The following is a 15416-nucleotide window of genomic DNA, read 5'->3' as shown; positions in this document are numbered from 1 at the left end:
GGGGGGGGGAGAGAGAGAGAGAGAGAGAGAGAGAGAGAGAAGGGAGCAAGTGTGTTTCGAAGCTGCAGATTAATATTGAGAAAAACAAAAATTACCGTTGCAATCTTTTACGGAGCATATAACGTAAATATGCATCGGTCCCAAAAGGGCTGATGCCCATGTACTTGCACATATTTACTAATCGAGACCTGATAACAGAAGGGAAAAAAGAAACAAAGGGTATAGATTAGACATCAAAGAGAGAAGTTATCCGTACTAAACATATGAAACTAAATGAACTAATTAACATACAAGAGAATTTATAAATAGCAACCTGCTGATATTATCTAATGTGAGTTCATCATTGAACAGCTTGGCAAATCCTAAGATTTCCTCATTAGACACACGTGCACCAGTCCTCAACTGCAGACACATATAATATGGGTAACAAAAAATACTCAGTCAAGGAAAACTAGGAAAAGCAGCTTGTTAATTAATTACCCTGGTCAAAAACTCATCAAGATCTTCAGCTGTCTTCTTAATTTCTCCACTTCTCGAGTTTTGAACTTCTTTAGCCATTTCCTTGGCCGTGTCTTGAAGGAACTTAGCATACTCTATTCTTGCATTAAGCCTCCTTTTCAATGCTTCCTGCATGTTGAGCAAATTAAGAAGAAAAAAGGTTGAAGGGACTGAAAAGAAGAACCACATGCCATTTCATTGTAAGCAAGTAAAAATACATTAGTCAGGCCACAGACTTAATATATCAACTGAGAGAGTAAAGATCTCTTTATCTCTCCAGTTGGCATTATAAGAAAATAAGTGTCTTGGAGATTTGAAGCACATACAAGGACAAGAAAAAAGAAATTACTTTATTCTGCAGCTCTCTTGTTGAACACAACTCTCTGTGGGAAACACTCACACTCTTTATTAAGACCAATCGAGAAGAGAATACAAGACACTGTGTAGAATACTTTTTTTTTTTCGGATTTCTTAGATGAATAACCTAGGTAGGGAGGAGGTGTATTTATACTAGAGCCTACGCAATCTAAACCTGACAAATCTAAATCTAAATCTAACAAATCTGAATCTTTTTCCTAAAATATCAAGATCTCTTCTCCTAAAATCAGATATCTTTCCTAAAATCTCTATTAAAATAAATATACAATGGGCTCGTACAATTATTGGGTTTGACTCTATTGGGCTAGTGATGATATTTCAACCCTCCCCCTCAGCACTAGTCCTCATTCGCTGTACCATGTTAAGCTTACAGCAAAAACTCTCATGTTTGCCAATATTCCGCCCTTTTGTAAACAAGTCTGCCACTTGGTCATCTGTCTTGATCTGCTGCATCTCGATTTCTTCCTTTAGGACCTTCTCTCTAATGAAATGGTAGTGCACCTCCACATGCTTTATTCTAGCATGAAACACAGGATTTTCTGCTAGGCGAATCGTAGATTGGTTGTCGCAAAGAAGTGATATTGGATAGTCAATTTTCTGGTGCAAATCTTCCATCAAGAGTTTCAGCCATGTACTTTCCTGAGCTGCTCCAGCCACTGCTCTATACTCTGCTTTTGTAGTTGATAATGATACTGTTGGTTGTCTCTTGCTACACCAAGAAATTGTTCCCGAACCAAACTTGAACACATACCCAGTGGTTGACCTCCGAGTATCGTGGTCTCTTGCATAGTCAGCATCACAGTATCCAACTAGCTTGCAGTCTTTGCTTCTTTTGTACAAAAGACCATAGTCGATTGTACATTTGGCATATCTCAAGATCCGTCGAGCTGCATCCATATGAGGCTTCTTTGGACTTTGCATGTATCGACTCATAACCCCAACTGCATAAGAGATATCAGGCCGAGTTAAAGTTAGGTAGATAAGACTACCTACTAGTTGTCGGTATGTTGTTTCATCGTTCAACTCTTTGCCTTCATGTGCACAAATCTTGGCATTTATCTCCATCGGTGTTGAAACTTGCTTGCACTCTAACATGTTGAACTTTTAAAGCATATCTCTTGTATACTTTTGTTGGCAGAGAAACAATCCTTCATCTGTGCGATCAACTTCTAGGCCTAAGAAGTGTTTAAGCTCTCCTAGCTCTTTCATCTGAAAACGTACTGATAAATTTTCTCTTGTTTAATAAATTTCTCTTTTGTCGTCCCCGGTGATAATCAAATCGTCCACATAGACCAACACAATTGTCAAATTTCCTTCTCTTTCTTTGATGAAAAGGCTTGAGTCTGCATGCGCAACTAAATAACCACTTTGGGTAAGAAATTTAGCAATCTTACCATACCAAGCTCTTGGTGCTTGCTTCAGTCCATAAAGAGCTTTTCTAAGCTTGCATACATAATTAGGATTTGCTGCACTCTCAAATCCCTTTGGTTGGTTCATATGAATCTCCCTGTCTAACTCTCCATGCAAGAAGGCATTCTTCACATCCATTTGCCACAGTTTCCAATCTTTACTTGTTGCGAGTGCTAGCAGGACTCATACTGTAGTAATCTTTGCCACTGGACTGAATGTTTCATCATAGTCTAGTCCATATTGTTGAGAAAATCCTCGAGCCACGAGTCGAGCCTTGCATCTCTCGATTGATCCATCCGGTCAACGCTTTATTTTGTAGACCCACTTGCAAGAGATGGGTTTGACATCTCCTAGTCTTGACACTAGTTCCCAAGTTTGATTCTGCTCCAGGGCTATAAATTCTTCCTCCATCGCTTTCTGCCAAACCGAGTTTTGTGATGCTTCTTCATATGTCTCTGGTTCGTAAACTTTATCTTCTACAATAGCTGCATTTGCATACTTAGGATTTGGCCTTCGGATTCTATTTGATTGCCTAAGTTGTTGATGTGTCGTTTCATTTTTATCAGATTCACTTGATTGAGTCACCTCTTCCTTGTCAATATCAATGTCACTTGGATTTTCAGGTGCATCAACATTTGATTGAATTTGTGTAGTTTGCTCCCCCATCTTCTGTTGTAGAACTTCTTCGATGTTTGAATCTAGTAAGACTTTCTTCTCCGAGGACCACCATGAAGATGCTTCATCGAAAACTACATCTCTTGATGTATAGTATTTTCCACTTGTTGGATCACAGCACCTCCATCCTTTTCTTTGATTGTCGTATCCAACAAATACACACTTGACTGCTTTCTTGTCAAACTTGCTATGTAGATGGTCAGGCACAAATACATAGCAAACACAACCAAATACTCGGAAGTAACTAACTGTAGGTTTCATATCCCATAGTATCTCAAATGGTGAGACGAATCCTAGCATTGGTTGAGGAAGCTTGTTGATCACATGGGCAGCAGTTCGCATGGCTTCAGCCCAAAATCTTCCTGGAACGTTCTTTGCGTGTACATGCTTCGACAGATTTCTGCAAGGTGTCGATTTTTTCTTTCTGCTACACCATTTTGTTGTGGCATGTTGGCACATGTAAATTGACGTCGTATCCCACACTCATGTAAATATTGATCGAACTCATCTGACGTGTATTCTCCGCCATTATCTGAACGTAGGCAACGAATCTTCACTCCTACTTCTCCTTCGACCATCATCTTGAATTCTTGAAACTTTGAGAACGTGTCAGACTTTTCTTTCATAAAGAAAATTCACACATATCTTGAGTAGTCGTCAATAAATGTCACCATATACCGCATTCCACTGATTGATGCTTGTTTGACTGGGCCAAACAAATCAGAGTGAATTAACTCTAATGGTTTCTTTGCTTTGAAACTTGACTCTTTGTAAGGTAATTGATGAGTTTTACCATATTGACATCCAGTGCAGACAACGTCTGTTTTGACTTCAAGTTGAGGTAGACCTTTGAGCATGGATTTCTCCATAATCAACTTCAACTTATGGTAGCTAATATGTCCCAATCTTGTATGCCATAGATCTGTCGTCTCATTCTTTCGGGTCTTGTCAACATAGGCAGACTCTGCAGATAGGATGTAGACAGACTCCACTCTTCGTCCTTCTATTGTCAGCTTTCCTATTATCTTAACATCTTGATAAACTTTTACATCTTCTAGCCCAAACAAGACGTAGCTTCCTGATGTTGTTAGTTGTGACACTGACAACAAGTTCTTCTTTATACCCAGTACATGATAAACATTATGTAGTGACACTGTATCAGACTTATTGCCAGGCATGATTGTCGTATTGCCGATTTGAGCAATTGATAACTGTGTGTTATTTGTTGTGCGTACCATACGACTTCCTTTGTACTCTTTCTTGTCTTGCAATTTTCTCCGATCGCCAGTCATGTGGTTTGAACATCCTGAATCAACAATCCAGTCATTCTCATAATTGATATGGTCTTCCATTGTCGCCATGAGTACTAGCTCGTCTTCTTCTATGGAACATAGTACCTCTGCATCCCATTCATCCTCTATCTTCTTTATGGATATTGCCACATTGCTTTCAATAGACTTTTTCCTGAACCAACAATCTCTAGACATGTGGCCCTTTTTCCCACAATTATAGCAAATACCTCCAAATCTCTTTTCTTGGAAACTCTTGTTGTCGTTCTTCTGAGCTCTCTCAGGTTGTGCAGTTCCTTGGTAGCTTCTTCTTTTGTCACCATTGTATCCACGTTTGATAGACGACCTATTATTGCTCCGACTTTCACTTGTGTAGAGTGCTTCTTCTTCACCCTTCAATGTGATGCCTCCCATTTGTTTAGCCATGGGTTCTTGGCTGGCTAACAAATTTTCGAACTCTACAAGTGATGGTTGAGTACGCCATCCTTGTATAGCAGTAATGAAGCTTCGATATTTCGGCCGCAATCCGTGGATTATAATCCTCTTTCATTCAAGATTCTACAATGGCGGACTTCGGGTCTAGTTCAGTAATCTCTCGAAAAATCAACTTGTCCTTGTGGAAGTACTGAGCAATCGTCATGTCACGTTGTGAAATTGACAACAACTCATTCTCCAGAAGTTGTAGCCTTGTATCGTTCTTCTTTGAGAACAACATCACGAATGTGTCCCATGCTTCTTTCGGTGTTTTGTCATCCCAAATATGATCTAACATCTCTTCTCCGATTGTGGTCTTCAAGGCAAACATTACTTTGCCTGCTTTGATTCTCCATTTGCGCAAGGCGCCGTTAGAATCCTCCTCTGGCGGCATAGTTTCACACCCGCCAACGATCTCCCAAAGATCTTGTCCTTGTAAATAGGACATCATGCATGTTGCCCACGTGTTGTAGTTGTTGTTGTTGAGTTTCTTGATTCCTCCAACGATTTGGAAATCACCCATCGTGTTGGCTATACCTCAGTAATACCAAACAAGCTCTTTCGACACAAGACTTGCAGAGTCACAGACTACTCACAACACAAAAGAAACTCACTCACTACTAATCTCAAGAAATCGTTTCTGATGTGGAAGATCAGATAGAGCTGCAACCACATAGCATACTAAGAATTCCAAGAGATCAGATAACATACACTAACCTTGCTCTGATACCAATTGTTGAACACAACTCTCTGTGGAAAACACTCGCACTCTTTATTAAGAATACAAGACACTGTGTAGAATACTTTTTTTTTTAGATTTCTTAGATGAATAACCTAGGTAGGGTGGAGGTGTATTTATACCTACGCAATCTAGACCAAACAAATCTAAATCTAAATCTAACAAATCTGAATATTTTTCCTAAAATATCTAGATCTCTTTCTCCTAAAATCAGATATCTTTCCTAAAATCTCTACTAAAATAAATATACAATGTACAATTATTGGGCTTTGACTCTATTGGGCTTGTGATGATATTTCAACATCTCTCTCTCCCTCTCTCCCCCCCTCAAATTGAAATTATAAGAAAGAAAGCTAGATTGCAATCACCCTCCTCAACTCATTTACCTCTACATTTCAGGCTCTGACTTACATATTTTCTCCCCCTGCGTCTTGGAGAAGAAGCATCTCCCCACTAAATGAGTCACTCGTCCCTCCACTCTTATTCAACCCATGACTAAATTTTCTCATAAATTTGAAACCTTCCCATCCCTCCCCTCCATGGTTTAAAACCTCCACCAACCTAGAGTCCTTAAACAATGAATGATTAAGCCACATTCTTAAACCTCTTCCCCATATAAAAAACCAGAACAATGAAAATTGGCCAATTATCCACGCAAAAAAAAAAACAAACAAACAAACAAATATTTGTGCTGGTTTAGCAAGGATATCCAAACATACTGGTAAAATAAATAAAAGCTCGCTAGTGACCAATATATGGGTATTCAAAAAATTGCTAACGGTTTATTAAAGTTAGGCAAAATAGATACGATGCAACAAACCACAAACAGCATGCATTTTAAGGGTTACCTGTTCCTTCATCTTGTCTTGAAAAGTTGATGGTAACATGTTGGGAAATAATTTAAGAAAAACTGGCAGCAGAAATTCCATGAATGGGACTATGATAAAAACAGCAAAAGGAACCAATCTAAAGATATCGGCTGTGGTCCGAGTTAGCTGTTGTCTCTCCCGCCTTGAGAGATTCTTCCCACCAGCAAGTTTTTGAAGCAATCTTGAACTAATCCTCACATCAGCCCACAAAAGCTTGAAACCCAACCAGTAATGTTGTAAGGTTGATACAAATTCTTCTTTCCAGTGAACAAGCTTCTTTGCCCAGTCCTCCCTGAATGAATAAAAAAACCAGACCGTGTTCATTAGATCATATTTAAATCTACCATGAACAGACCACTTTTACATTAAATCACAAAAAAAACAAAGTTAACCTGCTCATTGAAGCAACAGCCCTTAAAGCAGGACCTATCCCTATGACGATTGCCCATGCTCTTTGCAAAGAGGTGGCAACTATGCTTTGAGACTCTTGTAATCGTCTAGCCTTTGCTTTAGCTTTGGCAGTGCTCAGACCTTCCACAGCTTGATCACATTCCTCTGGAGATGCTTCCTTCCTCTTTTTAGCAACCAATTCATTGTTCTCCTCATCGTCACTGCTCAAATCAGGTTGTTTAGCCGCAGAAGTGGAAGCATTCCGAATGGACTGTGACATCAATCCAATTCCACCAGGAGTATAAACATTGAAATTCCCATGATCTGACATCGGAATGCTATAGCATATTTGCCTAAACTTCTGAACTCCCGTAAAATTAAGCAATTCAGGTCTGATTCTATTTCCTATGCTATGGTTAGAAACAGCAGAGGGATCGTCATTATTGGAAATAGAACCAAGTGAACCATCATTCTGACCAACATTCCCAGTCCACTGTAAACATCGAGTTGTGCGTATATAGGAGTTCTCATAATGAGAAAAAAGCCTCTTCCGTCTTAAAATTGCATTGGAAGCCATTATCACCAAACTGTACTATCTTTATGAGCATATATGCACGAAACTTTCTTGAGCAAGCTAACCGTCAGCTAAAAAAGAAACATCCAAAACTTCAAATTAGTGCACCATAACTAGAAATATTAAATACATAAAATTTCTCACATAAGAGTTTCCGTCAGAGTAGTTCCACTCCACGGAAAGCTACAAAAGCGGTATTCTTATTCCTTTAGTAAACTAAAATAAACAATTGAATATCGCAGCTCAAAGATGATCTCTTCCACAAAGTATCAACTTCTCGATCACAAACGATGAAGGAGCTAATTTAACAATTTCCACTCTCTAAATAAAAGAAATACCATACATCTGCCCCATCTATTTACCATCTAGATAAAGTTTTAAAGTTTAAAGTTCGTAACTTTGCTCCTTAATTTTGCTTATTTATGCACTGGACCTCATTCCCAAAATAATACTTCAAAACAACGGGGCCTGCATTTTGAACCTAGATTCACCTACTAAGCGCTTCAATATCTAGTTTAATAATTAATATTTTCTCTTAACGTAACTTCAACTTCCATATAAGATGACACAGATTTAACAAGTATACACTGAAGTTACAATCGAGGACACTTTTCAGAGAACACGATCTACAACTTATAAGATTATCTTTACTTATAAAAAATTAATAGATTTTCAAAAATAATAGTAACAACGAGAGAAAGAAAGGGAGAGGGAGGGAGGAAATTTTGGAGAAGTCGGCTGGAGCAAAAGGTTCTTCCGAGAAATCAAATACCTGGACAATGAATTTTTTAAAAATCCTATGGGAAAATATAAACATAGACCATTTTGGACACAATAAATAATCTAAAAAATCCAAAACCACTCGTGCTTCATTTCTTCACTTGCAACTCGATAAAAACTACACAGACAGAGACCAAAATACCAGCTTAAGAAATGAATAGAAAACAACGAAAGAGAACATCCATTCAAATAAACTCCAGAAGAAATGAAAATTCATAATCAGCGCCAACAATAATCGATAAGACACAATAAATAATCAAACAAAAATCAGTACAAGATCTCATCATGCATCATATACAACAATCACAAACCTTCAGGCAGTGAAATTGCGCGTGGAAACACAACGAAACAAGAAAATCGGTTTGCATATGCACTAAAGGCTCATTAACATCAATCAGAGCTCAAATTTCAAAGAGTAAACAGCTTAGTAGAAACGAAAGGGGAGAAAGACAGTGTAAGAGAAAGGAGATGAAGGATTACCGGTGATGGTAGCAGTAGAGAGCGCCAACAATGGAGAACGTAAAGGGAAGCGAGGGAGAGTGATCGCGGGAAGAGGAGGCTGTGCGGGGAAATGGGGTTTTAGAGAGGTTGAGGTTTTGTTCTTAGAGCGCTCGTTCGGAAGAAGTATTGTAGGAAAATAATCTCTCTTTTTTAATTAGATAATTGCTAAATTAATAAAATAAAATAATTGCATTTGTAAATTTTTAAAAATTTGAATAATGTCCTTAAATATTAAAATAAAATAAAATAAAACATATTGCTCGTTAATATTTATTTAAAAAATACAAAAAAAAATGTTTTCAAAAGTAAAATGATTTTGTTTAATTTTTTTTTTATAAAGACATAGAGTATTAATATTGCTTGTAAAATTTTAAAGATATTTAAAAAAAAAAAAAAAACGGACGGTTGTATTTTTTATATTTTTTTAAGTATAAGATTATTATTAAAAAATTTAAAAATATTTTAATAATTTTATTATTAAAAAATAATTTATTCGTAATCTTAAAAAATAATTTTATTTAATTCTATAAAAAAATTCAATTATTTATGCTCCAACAACTATTAAATTAAACTTTTAAATATTCGAAATAATTAAATAAATGTTTTATATATTAAAAGTTTACTTTTATTATAAACGATTTAAATAAACCATACAAACCAACCCAACCAATGGTTGAGTTAGGTTGGGTTCATTCTTTCATAACTATCTCGGTAAAAAAGAAAACTACAACCCGAACAATTAGGTTGTGTTCCGACCCAACTCAATCCAAAAACACCTCTATCCATATTTCTACATAAGTGGGCAATGAACTAATCGGTGGTGGGTCGAAACCATATTGGTTCCATTGCAAGTAAGAATTCTCTCACTAACAGCATCCTAACAATTAGGTTGAATTTAAACAATGTACTGTCCCAACCCAATTCATAAACACCTCTATCCACACCTCCACGTAAGTGGGCAACGAATTAATTGGTGGTGCGTCAAAACCATATTAATTCCATTGCAAGTAAGAATTCCCTCACTAACAGCACCCGAACAATTAGGTTGAATTTAAACAATGTACTGTCCCAACCCAACTCATAAACACCTCTATCCCATCTCCACGTAAGTGGACAACGAGCTAATTGTGAGTGCGTCAAAACCATAATCGTTTCATTGCAAGTAAGAGTTCCCTCACTAGCAGCACCCAAACAATTAGGTTGAATTTAAACAATGTCCCGACCCAACTCGACTCAACCCAACTCATAAACACCTCTATCTATATCTCCACGTAACTGGGTAACAAGCTAATTATTAGTGTGTCGAAACCATATTCGTTCCATTGCAAGTAAGAGTTCGAACATGCACAAATGACATTTTCCTTTTGTATTGAAAAAGAGATCAAAAAAGAAACAAAAAAAAGAACAAAATTACAGCTTTTCCACACATTTTACACTGGAACCCCTCAAGTCCATGAGACACTACAATCTGAAAATGAATGAGAGACAATAATTTCATGGAGAGAAGAAAAAGAAAAAAAAAAAAAAAGCTTTGAATTTCATTAATGGCGTTCTAAGAATTGTCCTTCATTCATCATCACTTTGCCCCCTTCTGAAGACAATGGGTTGAGTTCCCTACCTTCTTATTTCCTGCACATACCCCAAATCTTAATAAACTTAGCTCGAGTCGTCCAGTCTCGTTTCTCGTCTTTTGTTTATGAACAACACCCCGTTCGCGTTTTTTATGAACGTTTTCGAATCCGGTAGATTCGAGAACCAAAAGAGAGAAACGAAAACGTTATCAAACGAGAATAGTTTTAGAGTGAAAAGAACGTACCAGGGAAGTTTAAACGTGTCTTTCCACCATCCTTGTTTCGAGCAGTTGGCAACTATTTTATCTAACCTTACAATAATTTCAGAGAAAGTAGGCCTCACAACAGGTTCCGGAGCCCAGCATTCCTCAATCAATCTGCATCCATATCGATCGAGAATCATGTTTACGGTGCGCTTTTAACGATCATCGACCAGCTCAAAGTTATTATACAGTTATGATGCATTGTTTGAAATAAAACTATGCAAGTTTGAGCTTTTGTCGAGGATGTCGAGCAAGTCGATTTAAGGTGACCTTACTATCACACTATAGATGTGATGTCCCACATTGGATAGGGAGGAGAACAAAACACCCTTTATAAGGGTGGGGAAGAGGATTGTGATGTCCCACATTGGTTGGGAGGAGAACAAAACACCTTTTTATAAGGGTGTGGAAACCTTCCCCGAGTAGACCCCTTTTACAGCTTTAAGGGAAAGCCCGAAACGGAAAGCCCAAAGAGGACAATATCTGCTAGCGGTGGACCTGGGTCGTTACTAAAAGAGTAGGAAACCTTCCTCGAGTAGACCCCTTTTAAAGCTTTAAAGGGAAGCCCAAAGAAACGAAGACAATATCTGCTCGGTGGGCCTGGGTCGTTACCAATAGAGTAGCGTTTTGAACTTAGAGTGTACTTTCGAGAATTTCGAAAAATACTTCTAATAGGCTAAAAACACTTTCATCGTTCCAAAAATCTTCGATTTTGTTTCCTTTGAGCATTCATGCCACGTTTTATTCGCGATTTTCACAAGAACTTGATATGAACAACATGAAACACTTGACGGTGACACTTACTCTTTTAGATCAGGTGGATAACTTTTCGATTTGATCTTAAACGGAGGTCTCTTTCGTTCGACACACATAGCTTTCGACGACTCTTCCGGAGGCCTAGGATGGAATGGCTGCATACCTTCAACCATCTGGCCATGAAAACCAAACAAAAAAGCCATTATTATCAAGCAATTAAAACAACGTAAAGCGACCATCTAATTTTCGATACCTCGTATAGAATGAGACCAAACGAAAACGCATCGACGCTTCTGTCAAATACTTCGTCGTTGTAAATCTCGGGAGCTAAGTACAAGTCTAGACATGGCACAATATGTTAGACAACGAAACACAATAAATAACGTTGCTTATCGTTGAACGTATCGGCTTACTCGAAGAGTCGGTAACCATTGGCTGAGCTAGTTTTGCTTTATCAGGAGACATTTTTGACAATCTTATCATGCCAAATCCAGCAACTTTGAGTTGTCCTCCATTATCCAGCAAAATATTTCTGGCACCTTACAAAAACTTCCAATATTAAAGAAGAATATGAACTATCTCAAATCGAAACGACTATCATCCCGAGTTTAACTTTTGAATATGGTTGCCTTACTTTGGCTTTAAATCGCAGTGGATAATAGGATCCGGTTTGCATTCGTGAAGATAGTTCATTCCCCTGATAATAAAAAAAGGTTACGTAACGTTACGATACAAAAGTTTAAGGCTCGAACTTAGAAACGAAATGTCCTATGAACGTATAGAATATCAATATGCTTGTTCATAAGAATGCTATTTGAAGCTCATTCAGCTCAATATGAGAAAAACCGAACTTGCCTAGCGATATCGAGGGCGAATCGTAAGGCTTTAGAAGGAGATAAACGACCTTTCTTTTGAAGATAGAAACCTAAATCACCCTGGAAGATTGAATGTAAAATGAAAAGGGAATTAGTTGACATAAAAGCTGAAAACAAAGAGTGTGAAAGTTCATCCATACCATTGGATGGTATTCCGAAACGATCATCATCGGCAAATTCTGTGTAACGGCCCCGACAAACTGAACTACGTTCGGATGTCGAACCCTTTCGAGTAACGTCAACTCGTGTTTGAATGCATTTCTGTATGAAACACGAGGAAATAAGAAAAGTTCCAGCAAAATAAAACATGAGCTGATAGTTCGAAACTTCCAAACATGATGCTGAAAAGAACATAAAGAACAGATCCAGTTCAGCCAAATTTATTCCTGTTGTAGCAAGAGACGCTAAGTGGCATACTTATTGCCAACACGAGCATAACTCAACGGTTAAGACACCCTTTGTAACGATCCAAGCCCACCGCTATCAGATATTGTCCTCTTTGAGTTTTTCCTTTTGGGCTTCCCTTAAGGTTTTTAAAACGCGTCTGCTGGGGAGAGGTTTCCACACTCTTATAAAAAATATTTCATTCTCCTCCCCAACCGAGGTGGGATCTCACAATCCACCCTCCTTCACCCTCCTTCAGGGTCTAGTATCCTCGCAACACTCGTTCCCTTCTCCAATCGATGTGGGTCCCCCCAATCCACCCCTCTTCGGGGGCCAGCATCTTTGCTAGCGCACTGTCTCGTGTTCACCCCCCCTTCGATGCTCAGTCTCCTCGCTGACACATCGCCCGAAACTTGACTCTTATATCATTTGCACGGTTCAAGCCCACCGCTAGCAAATATTGTCCTCTTTGGACTTTCCCTTTTGGGCTTCCCTCAAAGTTTTTAAAACGCGTCTGATAGAAAAGGTTTCCACATCCTTATGAAAAATGATTCGTTCTCCTCCCCAATCGATGTGGGATCTCACAATACACCCTTCTTCGTGGCCTAGCGTCCTCACAGGCACTCTTTCCCTTCTCCAATCGATGTGGGACCCCCAATCCACCCCCTTCGGGGCCAGTGTCTTTGCTGGCACACTGTCTCGTGTTCACCCTCCTTTGGGGCTAAGTCTCCTCGTTAGCACATCGCTCGGAACCTGGCTCTGATACCATTTGTAATGGTCCAAGCCCACCACTAGCCGATATTGTCATTTTTGGGCTTTTCCTTTCGGGCTTCCCCTCAAGGTTTTTAAAACACATCTACTAGGAAGAGGTTTCCACACTCTTGTAAAGAATGTTTCGTTCTCCTCCTCAACTAATATGGGATCTCACAATCCACCCTCCTTCGAAGTTTAGCATCCTCGTTGGCACTCATTCCCTTCTCCAATCAATGTGGGACCCCCAATCCACCCCCTTCAAGGCCAGTGTCCTTGTTGGCACACCGTCTCATGTTCACCACCCTTTGGGGCTCAGCCTCCTCGCTGACACATCGCCTGGAACTTGGCTCTAATACCCTTTGTAACGGTCCAAGCCCACCGCTACCAGATATTGTCCTCCTTGAGTTTTCCCTTTCGGGATTCCCCTCAAGGTTTTTAAAATACGTCTGCTAGGGAGAGTTTTCACACCCTTATAAAGAATACTTCATTCTCCTTTCCTTCCTAGAGGTCAAAGTTTGAATCCCAAATTAAAATAAGTACCAAAAAACAATAAAAATGCAGGTCCAAAGTAGTAAGCTTGCTAAATTTAGGTACTAGAAGTAGAAATAAACACAAAAACACAAAACATCATCATTCAAAATGAATCAAACATAACAAAATTCAAGTGAAAATACATACATAGAATCCGGATTAAAATAACAATCCTTATCAAGAATTTTCACAGCCACTTTTGTACCATTCCATTTGGCAACTTGATATGTCCCCTGCAAATAAAAGAACCAAGTTATTGCGGCAAGAATCATTGTCTTGTAATACTAAAATCATTTGGTGAAGTGACATGCCTTTGATATACCGTCACCCCTTCGAATCTGAAGCTCCGATGGATTAAGCTCATACTCAGGAACTTCCCTGGGATTTGCAACAGTCATTGGTGTCTTCCTAATACTCTAAAACCAAAGAAAATGAAGTGTAATGAGAAATCGAATGTTTGTATCTGAACTTTGTTAGGAATCACGAATCTCTACAATGGTGTGATATTATCCGTTTTGAGCTTAAGCTCTCATGGCTTTGCTCCCTCAAACAAAGTACACCATAGAGCCTCCCCTGAGGTCTATGTAGCCCTCGAACAACCTCCCTTTGATCGAGACTCGACTCCTTTCTCTGGAGCCCTCAAACAAAGTACACCTTTTGTTCGACACATGAGTCACTTTTGACTACACCTTCGAGGCTCGCAACCTCTTTGTTCGACTTTTGAGGATTCTATTAACATGGCTAAATTAAGGGCATGACTCTGATACCATGTTAGGAATCACATATCTCCACGATCGTATGATATTGTCCACTTTGAGCTTCACCTCATGGCTTGTATTCCTTACTTATAAACACATAATCATTCCCTACATTGGCTAATGATTTTCGATTCGAGAGATCAAATCAAATGTTTATACCTGAACTTTTGCTCCACGAGCCTTTAAAATGGTGTAAACCTCGATATTCCCATAATATTTAGCATCAGCAGCTGCCTGCAAAGAATGATAGCAACATAAAACCAAAACCCATATGGTAAAACAGAGTAAGAGCAGCAAAATCATACCGTACTCCCCCAACGATCACGAGCATCAATATTAGCCTTACGGGTAAGCAAGAACTTAACAACCTCAGCATGGCCCTCACAAGCAGCAATATGCAAGGCAGTGCGGCCATCCAAATCAATGCTATTAACATCGGTGCCATCATTAAGCAAATCCTGAACGCCTCGGACATCGCCACGGCAAGCCATGAAGAGCAGCTGCATAGTGGAGTCCAAATTTTCAGGAACAGAGAGGTCATTGTCTTCACCAGGAGAACGGCGAATAGGGTCGAGAGAGGATTGGCGGCCGAAGCTGAATCTTAAATTATTCCGACGAGGGTCTAAAGAGGATTGTCGGGAGAATTGGCGGCTGAGACTATGGCGGAGAGAGCCAGTGGAGAATTGGCGGGAGATTCCGCGCTTTAACTGCGCCGTGATGTTATCCATTAGAAATGGAATTGGGGAAATGTGGGGGGTCGGATCGAGAGCTTGAAGGAGGAGGAAATGGGCTCTCGATGCCCAGAAAGGAAAAGAAAACACGGACTTGGTTGCTGAATAGGAGCTTGGGGGATCATGAAAGGGAAGAACAGACAAGGAATGGAAGATCCGAAGGAAGCGTTGAGAAAAACAGGGTATGGCTGTTGTTTGAAGGCAAAAAAAAAAAAAA

At 39.1% G+C, this 15416-nt stretch overlaps 2 protein-coding genes across 2 annotated transcripts in view; both read right to left on the bottom strand.

Moving 5' to 3' along the window:
* Window positions 1-8681, bottom strand: part of LOC111485950 (mitochondrial proton/calcium exchanger protein-like) — a 16457-nt gene extending 7776 nt beyond the window's left edge. Inside the window, exons 1-6 of the mRNA XM_023132927.1 lie at window positions 8557-8681; window positions 6725-7367; window positions 6312-6624; window positions 481-627; window positions 314-402; window positions 96-188 (exon numbers count right to left, since the gene is read on the bottom strand). Of these exons, the coding sequence (XP_022988695.1) occupies window positions 96-188; window positions 314-402; window positions 481-627; window positions 6312-6624; window positions 6725-7299 (1217 nt within the window). The 5' untranslated portion in view covers window positions 7300-7367; window positions 8557-8681. The remainder of the gene's footprint in view (window positions 1-95; window positions 189-313; window positions 403-480; window positions 628-6311; window positions 6625-6724; window positions 7368-8556) is intronic.
* Window positions 8682-9888: 1207 nt separating this feature from the next.
* On the bottom strand, window positions 9889-15408 carry LOC111486009 (integrin-linked protein kinase 1-like). Its single transcript, XM_023132997.1, has 12 exons — window positions 14774-15408; window positions 14628-14702; window positions 14022-14126; window positions 13858-13943; window positions 12183-12303; window positions 12023-12102; window positions 11802-11864; window positions 11581-11699; window positions 11421-11506; window positions 11216-11340; window positions 10394-10525; window positions 9889-10206 (listed from the first exon to the last, which is right to left on the bottom strand). The coding sequence occupies exons 1-12, from the start codon at window positions 15194-15196 to the stop codon at window positions 10200-10202; spliced, it is 1422 nt and encodes a 473-aa protein (XP_022988765.1). The 5' UTR covers window positions 15197-15408; the 3' UTR covers window positions 9889-10199.
* Window positions 15409-15416: the final 8 nt, after the last annotated feature.

This window comes from Cucurbita maxima, unplaced genomic scaffold (genome assembly GCF_002738345.1).
Source record: "Cucurbita maxima cultivar Rimu unplaced genomic scaffold, Cmax_1.0 Cma_Scf00011, whole genome shotgun sequence".
Lineage (NCBI taxonomy): Eukaryota > Viridiplantae > Streptophyta > Magnoliopsida > Cucurbitales > Cucurbitaceae > Cucurbita > Cucurbita maxima.
The sequence above is the reverse complement of the archived record's forward strand: the minus strand, read 5'-3'. Positions and strand labels throughout refer to the sequence as shown.